This window comes from Andrographis paniculata, unplaced genomic scaffold (genome assembly GCF_009805555.1).
Source record: "Andrographis paniculata isolate CXL003 unplaced genomic scaffold, ASM980555v1 Contig38END, whole genome shotgun sequence".
Lineage (NCBI taxonomy): Eukaryota > Viridiplantae > Streptophyta > Magnoliopsida > Lamiales > Acanthaceae > Andrographis > Andrographis paniculata.
The window spans coordinates 412,008-432,692 of record NW_026137571.1 but is presented as its reverse complement, the minus strand read 5'-3'; the positions used below and the strand labels follow the sequence as shown (position 1 = coordinate 432,692).

The window sequence follows — 20,685 nt, the reverse complement described above, 5'->3', positions numbered from 1 at the left end:
GTGGAGATTAGGGTTTGCGGAGGGTTTGGGAGAGAGGAACAGTTTCGGGTGATATTTTTGAGGTCCGGAGGACTGCGCAGAACTAAATTCTGACAGGCACGGGAGAGATTTATACCTATTTATATATAGCCACGGAGGGGTAGAATTGGAAATTCAAGGAATGACGGAGGGGTGGAATTGGAAATAGCGTGACGGACAAGCCAAGTTCGGCAGAGCTTTGAAAATGGCGATGGCAAAAAACGTCGACAGCAGGATTCGAACCTGCGCAGGCAAAGCCCAACAGATTTCGAGTCTGTCTCCTTAACCACTCGGACATATCGACGCTGTTGATAATCGGTTGGAATTTCAATATTTAATTTGTACCTTTGTTTACCTGGAAACATTTGGGGTTTTGAATTTCGAAAATTTTCGGATTGCCTCGCAATCGGAGTCTGCAGTATCCGATCTGAATTTTATGTGAAGAATTGGAGTGGAAAGATGGACGAGAAGTTGAGAAGAATGGATATGGGAGAGCTGATGAGTTACGGCGATAATCTGATCGAGATTTTGAAGGAAGATAAGGATGCTGTTAGTCTGAAGCATTTTCTGCGCCAATCGGAGGCTCTCCAGTCCCAATGTATCAAAGATTACGATGAAGTTCATAACTCCATTGAAGGTGAGTTCTCCAACTCAAGATTTGTATTCGTTTTTCAGATTCCGCGAACTCCTCTCTGTTGTCTTCAATTTTTTTGTTTTACATTCAGATTTAACCTGCCTTTGAGGGTAGATTCATCTTAATTTGCTCTTCGACTGACTTGATTTTAGAATTAACTCGTAGCAAAAGGTAATTTAGGTTTATTGAGAGTGTGTTTATGCTCCAGATTATGAAAAGAGGATTGAGGCCTGCAAGCAGAAAGCAGCAGCTGCAGAATCTGAGAGTGCTGCAGATACAGAGTTAGATACATTACAGAAACAGTTGGAGGAGGAACAGAAACTAGAATGGATGCTTAAGGAAGAGCTTAGATAAGTGGTTTGGTATATATGTTAATGGTTTGTTTCATGATTGTAAATCCATTTCATCTAACATGTGTCAAACTATTTGTATGTTATAATCAACACAGAAATTATCAGGGAAATCGATGATCTAGAGCAACAAAGGGTTGCAGCTGAAGAACAAATACAAAGTATGAAGAAGTTTGAACGCGACGAAAAGAGGGCTCAGTAAGTTACATTCAAATTCGAGTACTTTTCCTTCTCCAATCATTTTACAGGCATTATATTAATGTATGAACTGCTCTTGATGTTATGGACTGAGCACGCTGCAAGATCTCAATAATGCGTTGATCTTCGCTGGTTTCGACATCAGGAAAAAATGTTACTTGGTCCTCGACAAAAATGTTACTCTTGTTAGTAGTTGCGCTATGCATAAAAGAAATGATAGAGCTAGACTTGTACTTACTTGCTTGATTTTCTAGGTTTCGACACCATTTACACTTTGATATCTGATGTTCCTGTAGTCTTGCTCACCTTGCCCTGATATATGTTCGACTCAGTAAAAGGAGTTTCTATCATATCCATAGATACGGCTAATTTGTTTTCCAATTGCTCGTGTTTCTAATGTTTCCTTTACTTACACCGATGCTGAAGAAGATGATATTACCATGACATTTTCTTGATTCATATCTTGTAGGATGAAGCTTTCGATGTATGCCTCCGTCACAAATATAATTCCAAACCTGGATGATCAATCGACAATATCAGGCCGTATCCTTCATTGTTCTCTCGCCTTACTCAAAGCTTATCTCATGTATTTTCATTCGAACTGGTTCGCTGGTTAGTCTGTATTTCTTTAACCTATACATCTTTAGACATTGTCGACAGGAATAAGAAAGTTGTTGAGAGATTTGAGTTCGACCCGTCAAAGTCTACACCCTTCGATACTTGCAACAACATATGGAAGATGATAAACTTGTGACCATGACCCCATCCATATAGCTTTCCAGCCCGAATCAAGTGTAAGTCATTTGCATAACACTAAATTATGGAACTGCTTTGAGCATATTAGTATTCGATTATTTGATGAAATGATTATGCAAATTGGTGTAACTTTTGAACATGGATGTCCCTTGCAACACTAATGCAAGTTATTGGAATATATTCTCAGAATCATATGTGTCGAAATGCTGATGGAAAGAGTCGATAACTACTTTTATTTCCTGAGTTCGAAAGCGCGAATTCAATCTAGCAGTGTCTGAATAGGATGCAGATGCATTCATAAATTCAATCATTTGTTACACAGCAGCCGCAGCAGCAGCAGCATCGATTTCTTGAAGAAGCATCTGATCAAAGTGCCAAACTCCTGCATTTTCGACAAGTTTAGAGTAAGCATATTTATTGCCGAAACTTTCTTTCGAACAGAACAAATGTGTGTTATCATATACCATGTCCCTTTCCAACCCTCCTAAGCTGAGAAACGTACTCCGATATCTTCTTGATGGCGTCGACCTGAAAAGAAAGAATGATGGGTTAATTCTTGTTCAATGCTTTTTTCGCTATTTTTGGTTTGTGTTTTTTTACCTGTTCTCCCAAGAATTCGCTTTCGACGAAGTCTGCAAGCTGAGGATCGTTGTTTTCGTCAGCAACCTGTTGCATCATCGACACAAGTAGCCATTAACTACACAAGAATATGTATAAACTAACTATATAAAGGCAGGTTTGATAGGCATTATTACCGCGTGAAGTTTCAAAAGTTTTTCGTTGGTTAACTTCTCCAAACTCAACGCGAGCTCCATTGCTGAGTCGAGATATATTCAGTTCAAACGATCACGATCAACGGATGTTATTGTTGAGAATTACGACCAACTTACCATACAGAGCATCTCCTTTGTCGACATGATCGAACTCTGAAGGCGGTGCTTGTAAACTCTGTAGCTTCACCTTCCCTCCACGCTTCTCCTATCATTATCGGAAAATCGAAAAACAAACAAAGCATTAACCTTGTTCGATTTAAAACTCTAAACGAAATCAGAATCAAAGCAAACAAATAAGATGGATTTTGTTTGTTGGTTTGGTTTTTTTTGTTTTGATTAATATAAAATAAATTTGTATTGTGTTGTATCTTGGAGAGAAAAGAATCTGACTATTAAAAATTGGTGTAAAATTCACAAAAAATAAAACCTTAGCCTGTGTTCTTTTGTGAAATTTACGGTTTTTACGTTGAGATTTTTTTTTTTTTCCTCTAAATATATCAATCAAACAATTATTATTTTTTATTTTTTTTTTTTTACATTACTCTGTTCAAGACTAAACTTTCATTCACATTTGGCATTTCTAATGTTAAAAGTATCTTTATGTTTGTATAATATTTTGTACAAATGTTATTATATTATTGTTATAAGACGCTAATATAAATATTTTTGTTATTTTTCCTTAATTTGTACTACATTTTGATGTAATAATTAATATTCAAATATCAACATCGTCAACCTCTATTTATGTCGTATCAAACAACGGTTAAATTCAATTTTTTACTATTCAAAAATCCAAACTCAAAAACTAAAACCGACCAACAATCCAATCGCGCCCTTAGAGTTTACCTGGTATTCCATAAGCATTTCAGCATGTTCTCTTTCTTCTTGGCTCGCCGCCTTGAAAAACCTGTCCAAACGACACGAATACGAGTTTAAGAGCATGCGGAAATAGAAACAAGAAAATTACACAAAGTTTCAATCAAGTGTCTTGACAATAAAACTCACTTGGCAAGGCCTTTCAGAGCAACATTGTCCCTGTCGAAGTAGGAGTACATGGAATGGTATGCATACGATACACAATACTCCACGCTGCGACCAAATAGATTAAAATTTTTTACTATTTAGATTTTTCTTTCCCTTAAAAAATATCATATTAAACAATTATTTTTTTATTTTATATTATACTACAAGTTTAATTAACATTTAAAACATCAAATCAATCTCTATTTATATTAAATCAAACAATTATTCAAATTCAATTTTTTACTAATAAAAAGTTCAAACCCAAATACTAAAATCTCTAGTTGAACCTAACAGTCGAATTCATCGCTTACACTAGTAGAGTTCAGAGTTCGGACGTCTACGTTTACTTGTATTTTCAATGGTCAACGAAGACCATAAAACATTTCACCTAATTGTAGTTCCTAAATCAAGCAAATATACAATCATATATTTACACAGTATATTTTCACTGATGCTATTTATTTATTTTTTTAAAAATATTATATTCTACCACAAAATTTCAAATCAAATATTAATTTTTACTTTTTTTTTTTTTTTTTTTTTCAAATTTCCAAAAATTTCTATCTAAAAAAAAGTGATATCTAAACAAACCCTAAAACACCCAAAACCCCATCTAATATTACTTCTTTCATCAAAACCCAATCAGTTCAAACCATCATTCACCAGAAAGGGTCGACAAAAAAAAAAGGAAAACGAAACTTACTTGATCTGCTCATTAATGGCGGCCTCACAGTCAGGCGCAAACCTCTGTCTCGCAAGCGACTGGTCAAGCGTAATAGGGACCATAACCTCATCTTTCTTAACTTCCTCGAATGGCTGAAACACCACCCCCGTCAGCGTCTCGTTCGACGCCCCCGCTGCGAATCCATTGTCACGCCTGTTCGCAGAAACAAGCCCAGAAAACGAAGAAGAAGAAGAAGCAGAATGGACCAATTTACTAGTACAAGAATTCCCTAAATTCGACAATGCCCCAAGACTCGCACCAGAGCCATTCAGAGCAGCAGCAGCAGCCGAAAACATGTTATTACAATCTGCAAATGCAAAACAAGAAGAAGAAGAAGAAGAAAAGAAGATGAGAAATTAAGGGAGTGAGTAAATGGGATTGGATTGAAATTGAATTATATAGAGAGAGAGAGAGAGATTAATAATGGAGTAGCATTTTACGTGGCTGGTGAGGCTGCCATTGAAATGGCAACACCTGGCAGCAGAAACATGGGCCATAGGGACAGGGGCGTGTGGCAGACCCGTGGATCTCATCCAAATATCTCAATCCTAACCTTGTCAGCATTCAAATGGTATCTTACTCCTTCCAGCATGTTCACACTATGATCTATTTGTTTTTAGTTTTTATTTCCAGTTATCAAGGCATGTAGCACCAGTGGTCTAGTGGTAGAATAGTACCCTGCCACGGTACAGACCCGGGTTCGATTCCCGGCTGGTGCATTTCAATTTTTCCTTTTTTTTTGGTACAATCAATTCTTGGCCTTCACGGCCCAAATTTTTTTGTGTCAGCCTGCCCGACGCGATTTCAAAATGGGCGGCTCGGTTTTAAACCGGAACTAAATAACTAGGTCCGAACACGACCTGATTTAGAGCCAATTATAAATAATTTAAAGACTTTACCATTCTAAAATTTTGTTACTATTTCATTAATTAATATATATATATATAAATATATTAAATATTAATTTAAAAAAAATACGTCAGACCAAGCACAACCCAACCTTCATAGGCTTGAACACAACCTAAACAATCGAGCCTATTTTTGGAAGCCTAGACACTGAGTTTTTTTTGTGCCAAATTTAGATCGGATGGTGTCTATTTTTTGCCACCTCAAGCCTATCCCATGAGGTAATAAAATACAATTCTTGATTCAAAAACCAAATACCTCAAGTGTTGAGAGGAAACTTTTATACACCAAGATTCATGATTTATCAACATCTGATAGAAAGGCAGTAGGGAGTAGTAGTATGGTTGAAGGGCATTGTATTAAGACATATAGGAGTATTCTAGTCTTAGAATTTTTCTACGGCAATCCCACCTCGGAGAACCTCGTAAGCGTCTCTGTTTCGGGATTTTTTCATCCCAGCAGTGAAATGAATCTTCGATTTATCTGAAGTGATGCATGTGACCTTAGCCCAAACAATCACCTTTGTCTTGATTCCGTCTATGTCGGCCAGCTTGCCTTTCTCGAGATAACCGGTTACGGTGGTGGAAAACCTCAGTATGGATGAGTCTCTGTATCCCACTTCACAAATTGATGGGATGTACACGATGAGCTTTCCTGTCTCCTCGTTGAACTCGTAATTGGTGGCGTCGCGTGGGAAAATCCCGATTGCCAGGTCGTACTCCTTCAGGAGATCAGGCAATGGCTTTTGCATTTTTCCTGAAACGAGTAAGTTTTTGTGTTAAATTTAGAACCCCAACAAAATGAGAAACAAAAAGAACCAGGTTTACCCGTAGCCATCAACAAACCACAAAACGTGTGAAATATGAACAATAAGGTGGACAGCAGTGTCTCCACTTTCGGGACCTCAAATTCTTCAGTTAAAATAAGTGATGCTAGAGAGAATTGCAATCATTTCGAAGTTGTTGTCAATTGATCAAAGGAACAGTGTCTAAATGCTCTCAAGATTTTCCAATATGATAGAAACTTGAGTATTAAGGAATGCCGTATATGAAGTTTACGACATCTGAAGTTTAAGACAATCAATAAAAATGAGAATGTTTCCCCTCACTATACAAAGAATTTTCCTTGGCACCTGAAATCCGAATTTCAGCTAATTATAAAGTAGAATAAAAGGAATTTTATTTTCCGCATGGAATAATTTAAAAAAAAAAAGAAAAAAGTACTTCACATAGACCAGACTAGAAAAAAATACTAACCTTTCAACTTGTTAACCAACCATTTGGCTCCTCCTTCAATACTGTTGGATAATGACTAACACACAAGATGGAAAGAGGAAAGAAACAAATGATAATTAGTATAAAAAAGATGGGCAAATGCAATAGATTATAAGTTTATAACTTCCATTTCAGATTTTCTTTCTCTACACAGCTTAATATCCAATCAAATCCACAAACAACAAACAAAAACTTGTAAGACAAAATGTTCAGGGTGTATCAGGTGATATCCTTGCTCTCTAGATTAATGCTAACTCAAAGCAAGTGTCCACACCACAATAGCTTAAAAAAATCATTTGGACTGTGTTCTTGTGTAAGCTTTGAATTTGGGTTTGGGGTTCGCGAATGGTAGAAGTTTAAGTTGAAATAGTATGTTATGTGATATAAAATGTTTTTGACGTCATATTTTTAGTGGAATTAATTTTTTTTGTGCAATATATCAAATGAAAATTAGGTGTTTAATTCAATAGTTTTGGGAGGGGGGGAACTTATGAATAGTGTGAGACCAAAACCACATTTTAAAGAAACAGAGCCTTTAAGACAAATAAATTCTTAGACATGGGACACTCCAGTAAAATTGAAGCAATCAAGAAGCTGCCCGTCAAAGATTTTGAAATTTTTTAAAAAAATACTCCATATAATAAAAAAATCAAAACAAAAAAGCTTGTTATCTTATGGAAAGCTTTGGCAAAAACTCAAAATAAAGGTTTTTGTTTTGTTCAAAATAAGTACCATGTACAATATGTCCATAACCTAATTCTTGTCACTGAATAGCATATAAAGATCACAGCAAGTTTAGTCAAGCCTGAATATACTACCACTGCTCATGAACTCATACCATGTCAAAATTTCATCATTGAACAGAACATGAGTTCACAACAAATGTGAATAAGAGAATGACTTCCGATACTTAGCGTTGCTCTAAAAATCACAATATGTCACATTACCATAATCCTCACCAATACAAATGTCCGAGCAGACGCCTAAAAGGATAACATGATAAATTCCCAATCACAAGCTTCCAACTAGGCTTTTGGCAAAAATGAAACAATAAGAAACACAAAGCATACATTTAAAAAAAAACACCCTCTGATGATCGCAGACTACATCAGAATGTAAATAACTGATTCCGAATCGACCGCCCAAATCGAGTATCTTCACATCACATAGAAGCCAACAAATTCAAAATCCAAGTAAATGAATTTTAAAAGCAGTTTGAGATGCGGATATGGAAAGTATTGCATATATCAAATCTACTGGCTAACAATTTTACACATCGAAAACCGCTAAAAACACAACCAAATCCGCAAATCGACATAATCCGGCGCGAATTTCCAATAAACAAACCCAGAAACTTCAAATTCCAAAGGATCAATTCCCGAAAACAAAAAGGACAGATCTCGAGCCTTACACTGATATCGTCGCCGACGGAGTTCAATTCCTTGTTGGCCTTCTGACCAATCCAGTACGATCCCACCTTGTTCAATATCTGATCCATTTACGGAATAAATTCACAGATTATCAGCTAGATCTCGCCTGTTCTTCGATCTCACCCAGTGAAGCCACAACGCCGACAACGAGAGCCCTAGAGAAGAGGGATCTCCGCGAACCTTCGGGGCTTTGCAGTCTTTTCTTTCTTCGCAACTAAGTCTACCTAATTTTTTAATAATAATAATAAACCGAAAATTCTTTTCCGTGTGAAGTGTGAACAAATTGGTTGCCACAATAAATTTCTGAAAAAAACAAAAAAACAAAACAAAACAATCAAAAACAATTAATGTGAAATATTATATAAGTAATATTAAAAATAATACATTATTAATATTTTATATTAAATTATTAATTTTTTTAAATAAATAAATATATACTCTTTCCGTCCCATATTTGCTTTTTGCACTGAGTTTTAAAAATATTAGTATTATATTGGGATAAAGTATTAATAAAGATAAAAAGATTAAATTAAGTATTGTATGATATAAAAGTAATGGTATTTGTGTAATATATTGTAAATTAGAAGGGTATTTGTAACGTTAGATAGCTAGTACAATTACTAAAAAAAAATTGAAATAGATACTTTGTTATAAGACGTACCAAAATAAAAAAATAAATAAATTGTTAAGGGACGAAATGAGTATTATATTTATGTTTAATGCATTTATTTTTTTGTGTCATTATAATATTTTTATATTTATATAATATTTTTATTATATTTTTCTATTAGTATTATAAGTAGTATATAAAAACATATTTGCACCTTAAAAAAACAAAAATGGAATTTAATTGTACATAGCTTCAATTGGACCTAGGCTAGATTGGGTTTGGACTATATAAAAATTCAAGATAAAATCTCTTCAAAGGAAATCCTATGGGAGGCTTTTGTAGTTTTGAAAGAAAAATGATAATAGTAGAGATAAAATATAATTTTTAATTTTATTGATAAATGTTGTGAATTTAAATTTCCAAAAATAAATAATATTTTTTAAAATTTCTACATTAACAGAAATTGATTTCCAATGTTGAGATATTTCGTAAGCTAGCAAAGTTGACAATTTCTCAATTTTGACCAACAAAAAATAAAAACTACCTTTTTTATTAGGAACGTGTGAAGCCGAAATTTTTTTTTATTGGAATTGAAAGCATAATTAATACACAAAATAGAAATAAAAAAATAAAATAAAAACATTTATCTTATAAAAGAAACTGTCATTAGATGTCATGTCAGAATCAATTCATTGAACATTGAAATGTCAAACAATATTAAAATTTAAAATCAATAAATTAAAATAATGTGACAGCCAAGCAACTTAGCAAGGGTTGATGATGATGGTACACAACTTTATAATATCCCAAAATAATTGCCAGCCCAAATTAAACTACCTTGAAACTCATTAATATATATATATAAATAACTAAATAGATAGTGCAAGTGGAGAGGCATGACACATGAGAAAAGATAAAGGGAAAAACAAAAAAAACAAAACAAACAGGAAAAAGATGTTCAAATTGAATTTGGCCAAGTTGTCGAGGGGCAGACCACCAGACCAGACAACATAATCTTATCCTACGGCTGAGATCTCATCATAACTGCCCAAGTTGATCGCGGACCGTCCATTTCGACACTTGAGCCAATTTGGCCTTGCTGGTACTTTATTCAACTTGTGCCCACTTGGGTCCTTTCTTTAGTCTTTACCAGAAAAATATTATATATATATTAATTTTTAAAAAATAAAATGCAAGGCAGGCCAATTTAAACACTGTCGTACGTACAAGTTGATAGCAGTAAAAAGTTCTAGAGTTTTCTAGAACATCTACTATCCTGACCCGAATTTAGATTTGGGTCCGGCCCGAACCGCAATGTTCCATAGTTATTTATAATTTTATTAAAATATATTATTTTATTTCAATATAAAAACCAACACACATAAATGCAACCAAACACACACTTATGTTTTTTTTATTGGTTTCGAATTATGTTTTGAAGGGTTTTATTCTTACTATTGTTTTTCTAAAAAAAAAAAAGAAAATAAAAAAATCTCGATTAATACGGGATGGTGCTTATATAAATAATGGAATATAATATAATATAATATAATTTTATTAAATATATATTTGAAATACATGTTAAAATATTTTACAGTAAAATTTTTAAGAAAAAGATGATGACTACATGGTTTGTTTGAGTGTTATTTGAATTTGATTTGAAATAAAATATTGATTTGAATTTTTATTTAAATAATATTTAATGTGATTTTTTTTAAAAAATATAATTAATATTTTTTTTTAAAACAATTAATAATATTAAATTCAATTTAAAATAAAATTAAAAATAAAAATAAAAATCCGCCCATTAAAGTATCTAGTTAAAAATTATGTTACCATATTTTGGAGCAATTACGTTTAAACTGAAATTATGTTATTTTAAATAGCCTCAATGATTAAATCAAATAAATTGTCACTACTTATCGATATATACAAGGTTCAAGTTTGTATGATATGATGTTAAACATGAGGAACAGTCAAATTGTTTATTTGTTTGATATTGACTGATAGTATGTATAAATTCTATTTAAGACTTTGAAAAATATTAGAGTTGATTTCCTGTTATTTTTATTTTATTTTATAGCGTATAATTAATAATAGATGTATTTCTTTTCAAAATTATTGTACTATATTATTGGGCTTGTTTAGATTTAAATTTTTTTATTTAAATAATATATTAATTTAATATTGTATGAGATAAAACTGTGTATTAAGAAAAATAAAAATGAAATGGATAGTAGATAAAGGTTTTTAATTGAAGTTTTTGAGAATTTTTGAAAATATTTTAGAAATTAGAAGGTGCACCATTCCTCAACTAAAATTAGTTCACTTGATATGACATAGACATTAAAAATAATAGACAAGTTGGGGCATATTTAGAAATTTATTTAAAAATTAAAATAAATAAAAAGAAATAATATAATAGAATTAATGATATTTATTCTAAATTAATGAATAGAAATTAATAATTAAATATTGATATATTGAATTTGTCAAAATTAATAATACCATAAATTTAATATTACAAAAAAAAAAATTATAAAAAATGTATACGAGTTGCAGTGTAAGGGTATATTGGTAAATTAGCGTACGAGCAAGTAGACTATTTGTTTATTTTTATTACCCTCACATGAATCATCGTCGCCCTTCTCTCTCTCTCCAAAATCCAACTCTCTCTCTCTCTTACATTTCCGTCATTGGTAAGAACCTTCAAAATCAGTCTCCATATTCCTACACACATATATAAGCCCACAAACCCATACCCGCAGAAGGCACAGCAGATTTGTAAGAACAAAAAAACCAACCGTACGGATTCCATTTTCTCGATCAAATCGATGAAAATGCCTTCCAATCAGCCCCAATCCTCCCTTCTAATCCAAAGAATGAACGATCCGCCGCCGCACGCCGCCGCCAGCGCGGCGGCGTTCAAGCAATCCTTCCGCCACTCATCACCGCCGGTCCAGGTCCAGGTCCAGGTTCAGGCCCAGGTCCCGGACCAAGTCGCCCGTTACCACGCCCACGCCGTCGGCCCCAACCAGTGCTGCTCCGCCGTCACTAAGCACATCGCCGCCCCTGTCTCCACCGTCTGGGCCGTCGTCCGCCGCTTCGACAACCCGCAGGCCTACAAACACTTCGTCAAGAGCTGCCACGTCATCGTCGGCGACGGCGACGTCGGCACCCTCCGGGAGGTCCGCGTCGTCTCCGGCCTCCCCGCCGTCAGCAGCACCGAACGCCTCGAAATTCTCGACGACGAGCGCCACGTCATCAGCTTCAGCGTCGTCGGCGGCGACCACCGCCTCGCCAATTACCGATCCATCACCACTCTCCACGCCGCCGGCGCCGGCGCCGGCACCGTCGTCGTCGAATCGTACGTCGTCGACATCCCTGCCGGAAACACTAAAGAAGAAACCTTCGTCTTCGTCGACACCATTGTCAAATGTAATCTTCAATCCTTAGCTCAGATCGCCGAGACAGGTAGCTCACCTCCATAGCTACATATATATATATATATAAATTAAATTAAATTAAATTCGAATTAGGAATTAATGCAGATTTAGATCACCAGAAATTAAATTTAATTTCATCCAAGATTCGACATTTTTCGTTTAATTTGTTGTCGTGGAAAAAAAAACATATATATATATATATTGCTTGTATTCATCACTGTACGACGTCGTTTCATTCGTTCAAGAAATTCATTCCATTTTTCTGTATATTTCAAGAATTTGCAGAAGAAGCAGTAATCAAGGATATATATATGTATATATATAATTAAAATTGGCCATAGAAGTGCAGATTTAGATCACCAGAAATTAAATTAAATTAAATTAAATTTCAGTTCGTGGAACAATAAACATATATATGTGATTGAAATTAATATTGCTTGTATTCATCACTGTACGACGTCGTTTCATTCGTCCAAGAAATTCATTCCATTTCTCTTTAGATTTCGAGCATATCTAAAGTCATCGAATTTGCAGAAGAAGCAGCAATCAATGAAAAAACAAAAACAAAAAATAAAAATAAAATCATTAAATAATCCGGGGAGATAAGAACGAACAGACATAAAATAAATTTTTTATTGATAATGCAAGCTAAGCTTGAATGCATTATTAAGTAAGAGATTTATCAATTAATTAACGTATGCAATTATTAATTAATTAATTAATCACCAACAATTATTCTAAGTACGATGTGGCCACCATTGATATTTCCAAAAAAAACAAAACAAAACAAGCTGTCTTAATTAATTAATTAATTAAGTTTCAGTACTTCTTCGCCAAAATATAAAACCCTAATTTACAACTCACTGCAAATTAAAGTATACTTTCAAAATTAGGGTTTTGTTCCATATCTATTATGAGGGCAAAATTACAAAATACACAGCAAATTAAAGCTGGCGGCTTTCTTCACAAACCGACCAAGCAAGTAGTCGTTAAAGCATAAATACATACATATGCATATAAAAATAAAAAAATACAAATAAAAAAACAGGGTATGTTTATTTTGAAATAAAATATATAAAATGATATAAGTAATATAAAAATAATAAATATATTAAACTTTTTTATAAAAAATATGTGTAAACACAGTTGTGTTTTTTTTTTTTTTTTTTTATACACATTTTTTAAAAAGATTACTATATTATCCATATTTATTATTTTTAATGTTGTATGAATATTTTTATAAGAAATTAATACTAATATTATGTGTTAATTATACACACAAAATGTCATATTATGATATCAGTTCATTTGTTATATTAACATAAATTCCATTTTGCTAGATTATAACATTCAGTATACAATATATACCACCTATATATACGGTGTGTTCGCTAATATAAAAAATAATATTTTATTTTTTGAAATAATAAAATACTTTCTCCGTCCCACATAATTTGTCTCTATTTTTTATTTTTGTTCGTCTCACATAACTTGTTCTTTCTATTTTTAGAGATATAATTATGCATTTAATCGCATTTTAAATTTTAAATTTTATAATTTTAATTAAACTATTTACTTATTTTAATCTATAATTATTTTTACTAATATATTTTTTTAATTACTTACTAATTATACTTTACATAAATTCTCATCTACAATAATACACTCATATTACATAGAGAGAGGTAGTACATATTTATTGCATGCAAGTTGAAGGAAACAACGAAATAAATAAAGGGTGGGTTTAGTAGAGGTGCAAGTTGGAGAGCAAGTGGGCACAAGTGGTTATTATATATATATATATATTAATAAATTAAATTTTTTATTTTCTTTATTGCCTACCGAAGTTCAATGCCTTCACGTTATACGCACACAAACATGTGTGTGTATATATATATATACATGTATCTATATGTATGCATGCATGTACGGTCTGTATGATTCCTTTGGAAGTTTGTTCTATTATTTTATTTTATTTTATTTATAAAAGTCTGTTGGTCGTTGTGTTTACTTGTATTAGGATTTGGTATTATTTTATTTCAATGAAAATAAATAAATAAATAAAATTGAATGAGAGTTTAGGCCTTGGAAACAATATTTAGAGCGTTTTTTGTTTTTTGGTTTTTTCTTTAATTGTAAATTAATCGTGGAAAAACATATGTTAATTTCAATTTGTTTTCCACAGACAATGACCAATCACTAAAATATAGTTATCTAAGCAAGACCGCCTTCTAAAAAAATGTGTTAAAAATATAAGGTCTGTTTATATAACTAATATTCCTTATGTCCTATTGAAAAGTTGTCATTTTTTATTTTCGTCCGTTTCAAAACAAAATTACTATTTTCTAATTTAGTAATTGTACTACTTAACTAACATAATAAATATTCTTTTAATTTACACTGTATTATACAAATATCATTACTGTTATATTGCACAATACTAACAGGAGCATTTTCGTCCTTTTCACTATAACTTATTATAATACTAATATTAAAAAATTTACGTGCAAAAAGTAAACGACAACCTTGCACCGGAACAAATGGAGTATTTTTACTGATACAATTGTCAATATTTATATTATATTATTTTTCACAAAATTAATAATTCAATATAAAATATTATTTTTATTAATAATATGATTTCTTGTATTTTATATGAATAGTATATATATAATACTAACAAATATACTGTGTAGTTCAAGGACCCCTTTAACTTTACTTATTATTTTAATGGTAGAAAAGTTTTTTATAATACATATATATATATATATAGTATCAATGTAAGATTGCATTAAATTATGTGCATATCACTATTTTTTGCTTAGGGTTTGTTTGTTTTTAATATCAAAATCAAATTTACATTATTTAATTTGTACTGTACTGTAGTCTATAAAAATATATTTTTTCTTATAAAAATATTATTTAAATTAAATCTTAATTCAAAATCTCAATCTCAATATTAAACTGAAATCAAAATCAAATACACCCGTAATTTCTAATAAAAATATATACAGTTTTTTTAGTATATTCTTATAACAAAAAAATACACATATATTTCAAAAAATATTAATATATAAAATACATTTATTATTTTTATATTTTTTACATAATTTTTATATTTAAAAAAAAAATAAAAAAAATATGCATTCAAATTATCGCACGCAACAAAAACACCTGTTCAAGACATGTAGGAGTATAAATATTTTTCATTTTTCTACCAGTATTTTATATGAAATTATTTCGAAAAGAATTTAAAGCCCAAGTGCCCAATTCTCTATATAGCCCAAAAATTACCACAAATCCATTATTCATTTCTTGGGCCTACCAAAATTCATTCTTGTACAACAGACTAATTGGGGGATCCAGGACCGGAGGTCCAGAGTCACTCCACACTGACAGTCCGCCATTAAAAAACTCTCAACTTTTTTGGAGGGCTCACATCTAACGTAGATGTCGTTCAAACATTAAACTCTGCTTATCTCGAAAAATGGGGTAAATCTAAGAATCATTAACAAATGTTTTCAGCTTTACTCACACTAAGCTGAATGTTTCCGCCATTAGTCGCTGTCGGTCGCCAAAAACCTCGAAATCATCGATCGAATTCGAACCTCTCTGCAACAGAGACGACGCCATAGATTTGCTCGTTCATAATGCATCAGCGATGGCAGAAGAGGAAAAGCCAGTTACCCCTAATTGCAATCCTCTTGTTCATCTTCGTAGCCTTCACTATTCTCTACAACGAATCGAACATCCCAGGGATTCACCACCGCAATTCTCCCCCCAGCGGCGTCGACGGCGGCGAAGTCCGGCCACGATCCACCTTCCACGGCGGCGATTTCTTCAGTCCCACGCCTCCCCAGAGCTTCGGCTCTGTTAGGAACCCTCCAGGTTGCTTCTAATTTCTTCAATTAGGTCATTTCTGATTTGGGGATTTTTTTTGAAATTTCTAGGGTTTGTGATTTGATTCAGTTTTGTTCTAGTGCGTTTGGATAAACATGCTATATGCAATTCCACGGTGAAATACAGTGGCCGGAGAGCTTTTCCGGCGGTACGACGCGCGGCGGAATCCGGCGTCCGGCCGCCGGATCGGAAGTGTGATTTATTTTCTGGGAAGTGGATTTTCGACAACAAATCGCATCCGCTGTACGAGGAATCTCAGTGTCCGTACATGTCTGATCAATTGGCTTGCCATAAGCATGGAAGACATGATTTGGGGTACCAATTCTGGAAATGGCAACCCCATGGCTGCAATTTGAAGAGGTAGTTAGTTCTTACATCGACATTTGTTTGAATTAATTTCTTAGATTGGAGCATTTAATGATTTGTGGTTGGTGGATTATGCTTTCCATAGATGGAATTCAGTCGAAATGTGGGAGAAATTGAGGGGTAAAAGATTGATGTTTGTCGGGGATTCGTTGAATCGAGGGCAATGGATTTCGATGCTGTGTTTGTTGCAGGCTGCGATTCCTTCCGACCAACGTTCGATTACGCCGAATTCGGAATTAACCATTTTCAGAGCAGAGGTGTGTACATATACACATACATAGGTCAATGCATAACTTGAATTAATACAACATTTGCTATATCAATCGTAGTATGTGTTGTGCTGACTATTGTCATGTGCTATCAGTTTATAAGTTGTATGTATATTATATTAATGTATACTCTCTCAATCTCAATTCAATGGAGCCTTTTGGAGTTTTGTAGTAAATTAATACTGATAATAGTATTTTATTGATTAATAGTTTTTGATATATTTTATTTTATTTATAAAATAATTGTATATTTGTAATTTAAATAAAAGTTAAAATATTTTTATGATTACTTTTTTCTAAAATAGTAAGGAATACTTTAAAGACATACGAATATAGTAAAAAGAGTACTTTTAATTGGAACGGAGGGAGTATATATTGTTTTAATATTGTACTGACTAATTATAGTCGATAAAAAATAACTGCCGCCTATATATGGTGCGTTTTTTAATTCGAATGTCGTTTGGTTCAGAATTATAATGCTACGGTGGAATTCCTTTGGGCGCCTCTTCTTGTCGAATCGAACAGCGACGATCCCGTCGATCACCGCCTAAGCGAAAGAATACTGCACCCGGATGCAGTGCGCAGGCACTCGTCGCGGTGGCAGCACGCAGACATCCTCGTCTTTAATTCGTATCTCTGGTGGAGACAGGGCCCTGTGAAGCTCTTGTAAGTATGCTCTGTCTGTGTGTGTATTTATGTAATGAAACAACTGGATTTATCCTCGTCTGTATTTGTAGATGGAGTGACGAACAGAATGGAGTTTGCGAAGAAATAGGCGGTCAGGGTGGCATGGAGTTAGCGATGGAAGTGTGGGCAGATTGGGTCGCTGGAAACGTGGATCCTTCAAAGAAGAAAGTGTTCTTTGTCACCATGTCGCCGACGCATATGTCGTACGTCCTAACAACCTTAAAAAGGATTTGTTTAAGTGCAAACTATCGCGGTGTCTTATCTCGATGTTGAACAGGAAGGACGAGTGGGAGCCGGGAAGTCGAGGGAACTGCTACGGCGAGAAGGAGCCGATAGAGGATGAAGGATATTGGGGAAGGGATTCGGACATGCCCACGATGCGGATGGTGGGCGAGGTTTTGCGCCAGTTGGGGTCCAAGGTTACTGTCCTGAACATTACGCAGCTGTCCGAATACAGGAAGGACGGACACCCCACGATTTACCGGAAGTTCTGGGAGACATTGGGGCCGGAGAAGTTAGCCGACCCGGCTAGTTATTCCGATTGCATACATTGGTGTTTGCCGGGCGTACCCGATGTATGGAACGAGTTGTTGTTCCAGTTTTTGTAAGAATATTACAAACCGTCAAAGAAATGCTGGTTAGAAATTGATCGATTGAAATTCAAAAGCTCGATCGTTCTTGTTGTATATTAAATTGTCGAATGCGCATAATGACTGACTTACTTAAAAGTTCAAACTATTAGAAAAATGTATCATTAATTTATTTACTCGCAAACGAGAGTCTCCAACATTTCTCCTTAGGTGCCGAAATGGGAACAGTGAAACTCGAACTCGAGATCGAGGACTCTGATAACATATTATTTATTTACTTTTTTATTGTTTCGATAGAAACTTGCATACTGCATATATCGGATGCGCAGAATAACCGTCTTACCTAAAAAGCTCAAACTATTAGAAAAGTGTACCATTAATTTATTTACCACAAAAGGGAGTTTTCAACACGTCTCCGCAAGTGTAAAGAGAAATATATGAAATTTGTACATGCATCTGCGAAATGGTGATGGTGAAACTCGAACTCAAGACCTAGACCTAGAGTTCTGATAATATAATATTAATTTTTTTTTATTGTTTCGATATAAATTTGCATACTACAACATGTTTTTGGACAGTAAATTAGAGCGTGAGGTTCGTGTTCGGCTCGGCTTTGCTCGAACCTACAATATTACCACATATACACATCTCTTCATGTCCAATCTCCGGACATCCTTTGACGCCGCCACCATTGCCGTCTACAACATTTGCCTTACGGTAAATTGTGCCGTCGTCGTCGACATGCCAGCCGGCCTCGTCGCAAAGAGCTCTGAGAAGGTCGTTGGAGTCAGCATGTTTGGGGAGATTATAGTTCCCGTGAGCCCTAAGTCCGGCGAAGATCTTATGAGCAACGGCGCGGCGGCGCCGTTCCCGTTGCTTATTGTTGGACCGTTCCCGCTCCGACGGAAAACGGAATTTGGTCACAACGGCGCCGTCTTTGGTCGGCCGGCGAACCAGCCACGGACCTTTTCCGGCCTTTATGCAGCCTCTAAGAACACTGCCATTTCTTTTCTGCTCCATTACAAGAATTTTCTTTGGTGTATATATATATATATAGACAGGATGTGCGTACTAGGTAGTAGTACTGTGGGTTGTGTGTGATATTATTCCCTGGGAAAATCTGTATGTATGTGTATGTATGTATATGTGGAGACATGCTTGTAGTGCTGAATGAGGTTTTTGATCGATCTGAGGATGTCTGTCTTCTTCTATGGAGAAATGCTTCGATCGCTGCATGCAAGACATATTATTATTATTATTAGTTCATTTTTATTGATATTTGAATATTAATTATTATATCTACACAAATCAAGATAAAAAGAACCAAATAAATTTACTAGTCTTTTATAATGATACTTGTGAAGTAAATTATTCAAATATAATGATATTTTTAATATTAAAGTAAAATGACAACTTTGCACCGAAATAGAAAGAGTAATACTTTTATAATTATTTAGTTTAATGCACGATTCAATGCGTTTTCGGTAAATCTTCAATTCACCTATACAATTACGTCAAGTATTTTTTTTTTTTTTTTTTAATGATATAAGAATCCGCAATCGCTGTTGAATATTAAATATTTTTATTTATTAGTCTTGTGGACGAAGAGAGTATTACTCTCTACATCTCACATATAAGGTACACTTAATTTTCGATACGATAATTTATATGGATATTATTACCTATGATAATTTGCAAATTTGATAATGCGACGAAAAAGAAATTTATATTAATTATTTTATTTCAGTAATATAAGAAATAAAATATATTATTTTAAAAATATTATTTGCAGTTACTATATATTTGTACATTTCCTAACCCGTTTGTATTTTTCTCTTCAGAGATGCAAATTTTTGCTTTCGAGAAAGGGAGATATTCCGCAGTGTAAGAAATCGGACGAGTACATCAAGGTACGGTATCACCAAGGTATGACACGTGTCGACGTAGGGGCAATTGCTGTTTGTCCACCGTACGGTATAGAAATAAAATCTCCGACGTCGAATTTGGGCCGTTGTATAAGATGTTCGGCCTACTCTAACTTTGGGCTCATCTCAAAATAAGCCCAACCTTTCGATGTGTTCGCCGCTGAAGGGCTCTGATTTTGCCACGTCACTGATCAAATCCATGTTTGGGAGCTTTGTAGCATCTGTTTCTTTTAACTCTAATTTAAGTATTGTACTATTCACATCTTTTTTTCTTTTTTTTTTAATCAAAGTTTTTAAATTAAATAAATTATTTTAATTTAATATATTACATTAAATATTAATTTTATTAAACCTTAAAAATGATCCCTCTATGTGCTATTTTTTATTAAGTTTTTTAAAGTCAAAGAGTAAGCAAGAAAAGGTCTTGTTAATAAATAATAAGTGACCTTTTTGTACCATTAGGAAAGCAAGAACTCAAACAACATCTAAACAAAGGTAATTGAATAACATTAGGCCTAAAGAGTGATAAGTAAAAAGCCAATTTTATTATTTTTTATTATCTAATATATATATATATATATATATATAAACAAGAATACCCAAGAAATTTAAAAAAGGGCAATGGCCCTATCCAATAAAATTGAAAAATAATGAAGAAAACAATAAATTGAAAATAAAATAGATGCAAAAATTGCAATGATGAACTTTCCAAATGGATACATTGGTCCACCTGTCAAGTTTGTTTGGTTCAATTCATTTTCACAATGAATGCATTTCGTACCCTTCTCTCTCCCTTTCCCTTTTTC

At 33.7% G+C, this 20,685-nt stretch overlaps 5 protein-coding genes and 2 non-coding genes across 8 annotated transcripts; 4 read left to right on the top strand and 3 right to left on the bottom strand.

Moving 5' to 3' along the window:
• Positions 1–240: 240 nt before the first annotated feature.
• TRNAS-CGA (transfer RNA serine (anticodon CGA)) lies at positions 241–322 on the bottom strand. The gene has a single exon. It is a non-coding gene; the product is annotated as a tRNA-Ser (tRNA).
• LOC127250940 (kinetochore protein SPC24 homolog) lies at positions 241–2,201 on the top strand. Of its 2 annotated transcripts, XM_051274432.1 has the most exons (6): positions 241–336; positions 438–655; positions 861–1,003; positions 1,100–1,200; positions 1,670–1,743; positions 1,848–2,201. In XM_051274432.1, the coding sequence occupies exons 2-6, from the start codon at positions 478–480 to the stop codon at positions 1,952–1,954; spliced, it is 603 nt and encodes a 200-aa protein (XP_051130389.1). In that variant the 5' UTR covers positions 241–336; positions 438–477; the 3' UTR covers positions 1,955–2,201. The 2 variants fall into 2 exon arrangements, with proteins under 2 accessions (XP_051130389.1, XP_051130388.1); XM_051274431.1 differs by lacking the exon at positions 241–336 and having other exon boundaries at positions 365–655.
• LOC127250939 (ferritin-3, chloroplastic-like) lies at positions 2,019–4,861 on the bottom strand. Its single transcript, XM_051274429.1, has 8 exons — positions 4,456–4,861; positions 3,735–3,818; positions 3,576–3,636; positions 2,847–2,934; positions 2,712–2,773; positions 2,557–2,622; positions 2,421–2,484; positions 2,019–2,338 (listed from the first exon to the last, which is right to left on the bottom strand). The coding sequence occupies exons 1-8, from the start codon at positions 4,770–4,772 to the stop codon at positions 2,271–2,273; spliced, it is 810 nt and encodes a 269-aa protein (XP_051130386.1). The 5' UTR covers positions 4,773–4,861; the 3' UTR covers positions 2,019–2,270.
• A 263-nt stretch (positions 4,862–5,124) lies between these two features.
• Positions 5,125–5,195, top strand: TRNAG-GCC (transfer RNA glycine (anticodon GCC)). Its single transcript has one exon. It is a non-coding gene; the product is annotated as a tRNA-Gly (tRNA).
• Positions 5,196–5,604: 409 nt separating this feature from the next.
• Positions 5,605–8,316, bottom strand: LOC127250968 (uncharacterized protein At5g01610). Its single transcript, XM_051274481.1, has 3 exons — positions 8,068–8,316; positions 6,639–6,693; positions 5,605–6,138 (listed from the first exon to the last, which is right to left on the bottom strand). Exons 1-3 carry the CDS (start codon positions 8,152–8,154, stop codon positions 5,768–5,770), a joined length of 513 nt encoding a protein of 170 aa, XP_051130438.1. The 5' UTR covers positions 8,155–8,316; the 3' UTR covers positions 5,605–5,767.
• A 3,028-nt stretch (positions 8,317–11,344) lies between these two features.
• LOC127250975 (abscisic acid receptor PYL4-like) lies at positions 11,345–12,641 on the top strand. The gene has a single exon (XM_051274490.1). The coding sequence runs from the start codon at positions 11,531–11,533 to the stop codon at positions 12,185–12,187; it is 657 nt and encodes a 218-aa protein (XP_051130447.1). The 5' UTR covers positions 11,345–11,530; the 3' UTR covers positions 12,188–12,641.
• A 2,943-nt stretch (positions 12,642–15,584) lies between these two features.
• Positions 15,585–18,138, top strand: LOC127250974 (protein trichome birefringence-like 35). Its single transcript, XM_051274489.1, has 6 exons — positions 15,585–16,030; positions 16,123–16,402; positions 16,494–16,665; positions 17,147–17,343; positions 17,415–17,567; positions 17,642–18,138. The coding sequence occupies exons 1-6, from the start codon at positions 15,793–15,795 to the stop codon at positions 17,970–17,972; spliced, it is 1,371 nt and encodes a 456-aa protein (XP_051130446.1). The 5' UTR covers positions 15,585–15,792; the 3' UTR covers positions 17,973–18,138.
• The last annotated feature ends 2,547 nt before the right edge of the window (positions 18,139–20,685 follow it).

What these genes read in the sequence shown, in the direction of transcription:
- LOC127250940 (XM_051274432.1), top strand. Translation starts at nt 478, where the DNA reads ATGGACGAGAAGTTGAGAAGAATGGATATGGGAGAGCTGATGAGTTAC. An exon ending in AGTTCATAACTCCATTGAAG is followed by an intron (nt 656 to 860) that starts GTGAGTTCTCCA and finishes TTTATGCTCCAG; the next exon opens with ATTATGAAAAGAGGATTGAG. An exon ending in TGCTTAAGGAAGAGCTTAGA is followed by an intron (nt 1,004 to 1,099) that starts TAAGTGGTTTGG and finishes ATAATCAACACA; the next exon opens with GAAATTATCAGGGAAATCGA.
- LOC127250939 (XM_051274429.1), bottom strand. Translation starts at nt 4,772, where the DNA reads ATGTTTTCGGCTGCTGCTGCTGCTCTGAATGGCTCTGGTGCGAGTCTT. An exon ending in GCCATTAATGAGCAGATCAA is followed by an intron (nt 3,819 to 4,455) that starts GTAAGTTTCGTT and finishes ATTTGGTCGCAG; the next exon opens with CGTGGAGTATTGTGTATCGT. An exon ending in CAAAGGAGATGCTCTGTATG is followed by an intron (nt 2,774 to 2,846) that starts GTAAGTTGGTCG and finishes ATCTCGACTCAG; the next exon opens with CAATGGAGCTCGCGTTGAGT.
- LOC127250968 (XM_051274481.1), bottom strand. Translation starts at nt 8,154, where the DNA reads ATGGATCAGATATTGAACAAGGTGGGATCGTACTGGATTGGTCAGAAG. An exon ending in CCGTCGGCGACGATATCAGT is followed by an intron (nt 6,694 to 8,067) that starts GTAAGGCTCGAG and finishes CTTGTGTGTTAG; the next exon opens with TCATTATCCAACAGTATTGA. An exon ending in GTTGGTTAACAAGTTGAAAG is followed by an intron (nt 6,139 to 6,638) that starts GTTAGTATTTTT and finishes TACTCGTTTCAG; the next exon opens with GAAAAATGCAAAAGCCATTG.
- LOC127250975 (XM_051274490.1), top strand. Translation starts at nt 11,531, where the DNA reads ATGAAAATGCCTTCCAATCAGCCCCAATCCTCCCTTCTAATCCAAAGA.
- LOC127250974 (XM_051274489.1), top strand. Translation starts at nt 15,793, where the DNA reads ATGCATCAGCGATGGCAGAAGAGGAAAAGCCAGTTACCCCTAATTGCA. An exon ending in TAACCATTTTCAGAGCAGAG is followed by an intron (nt 16,666 to 17,146) that starts GTGTGTACATAT and finishes CGTTTGGTTCAG; the next exon opens with AATTATAATGCTACGGTGGA. An exon ending in CAGGGCCCTGTGAAGCTCTT is followed by an intron (nt 17,344 to 17,414) that starts GTAAGTATGCTC and finishes CTGTATTTGTAG; the next exon opens with ATGGAGTGACGAACAGAATG.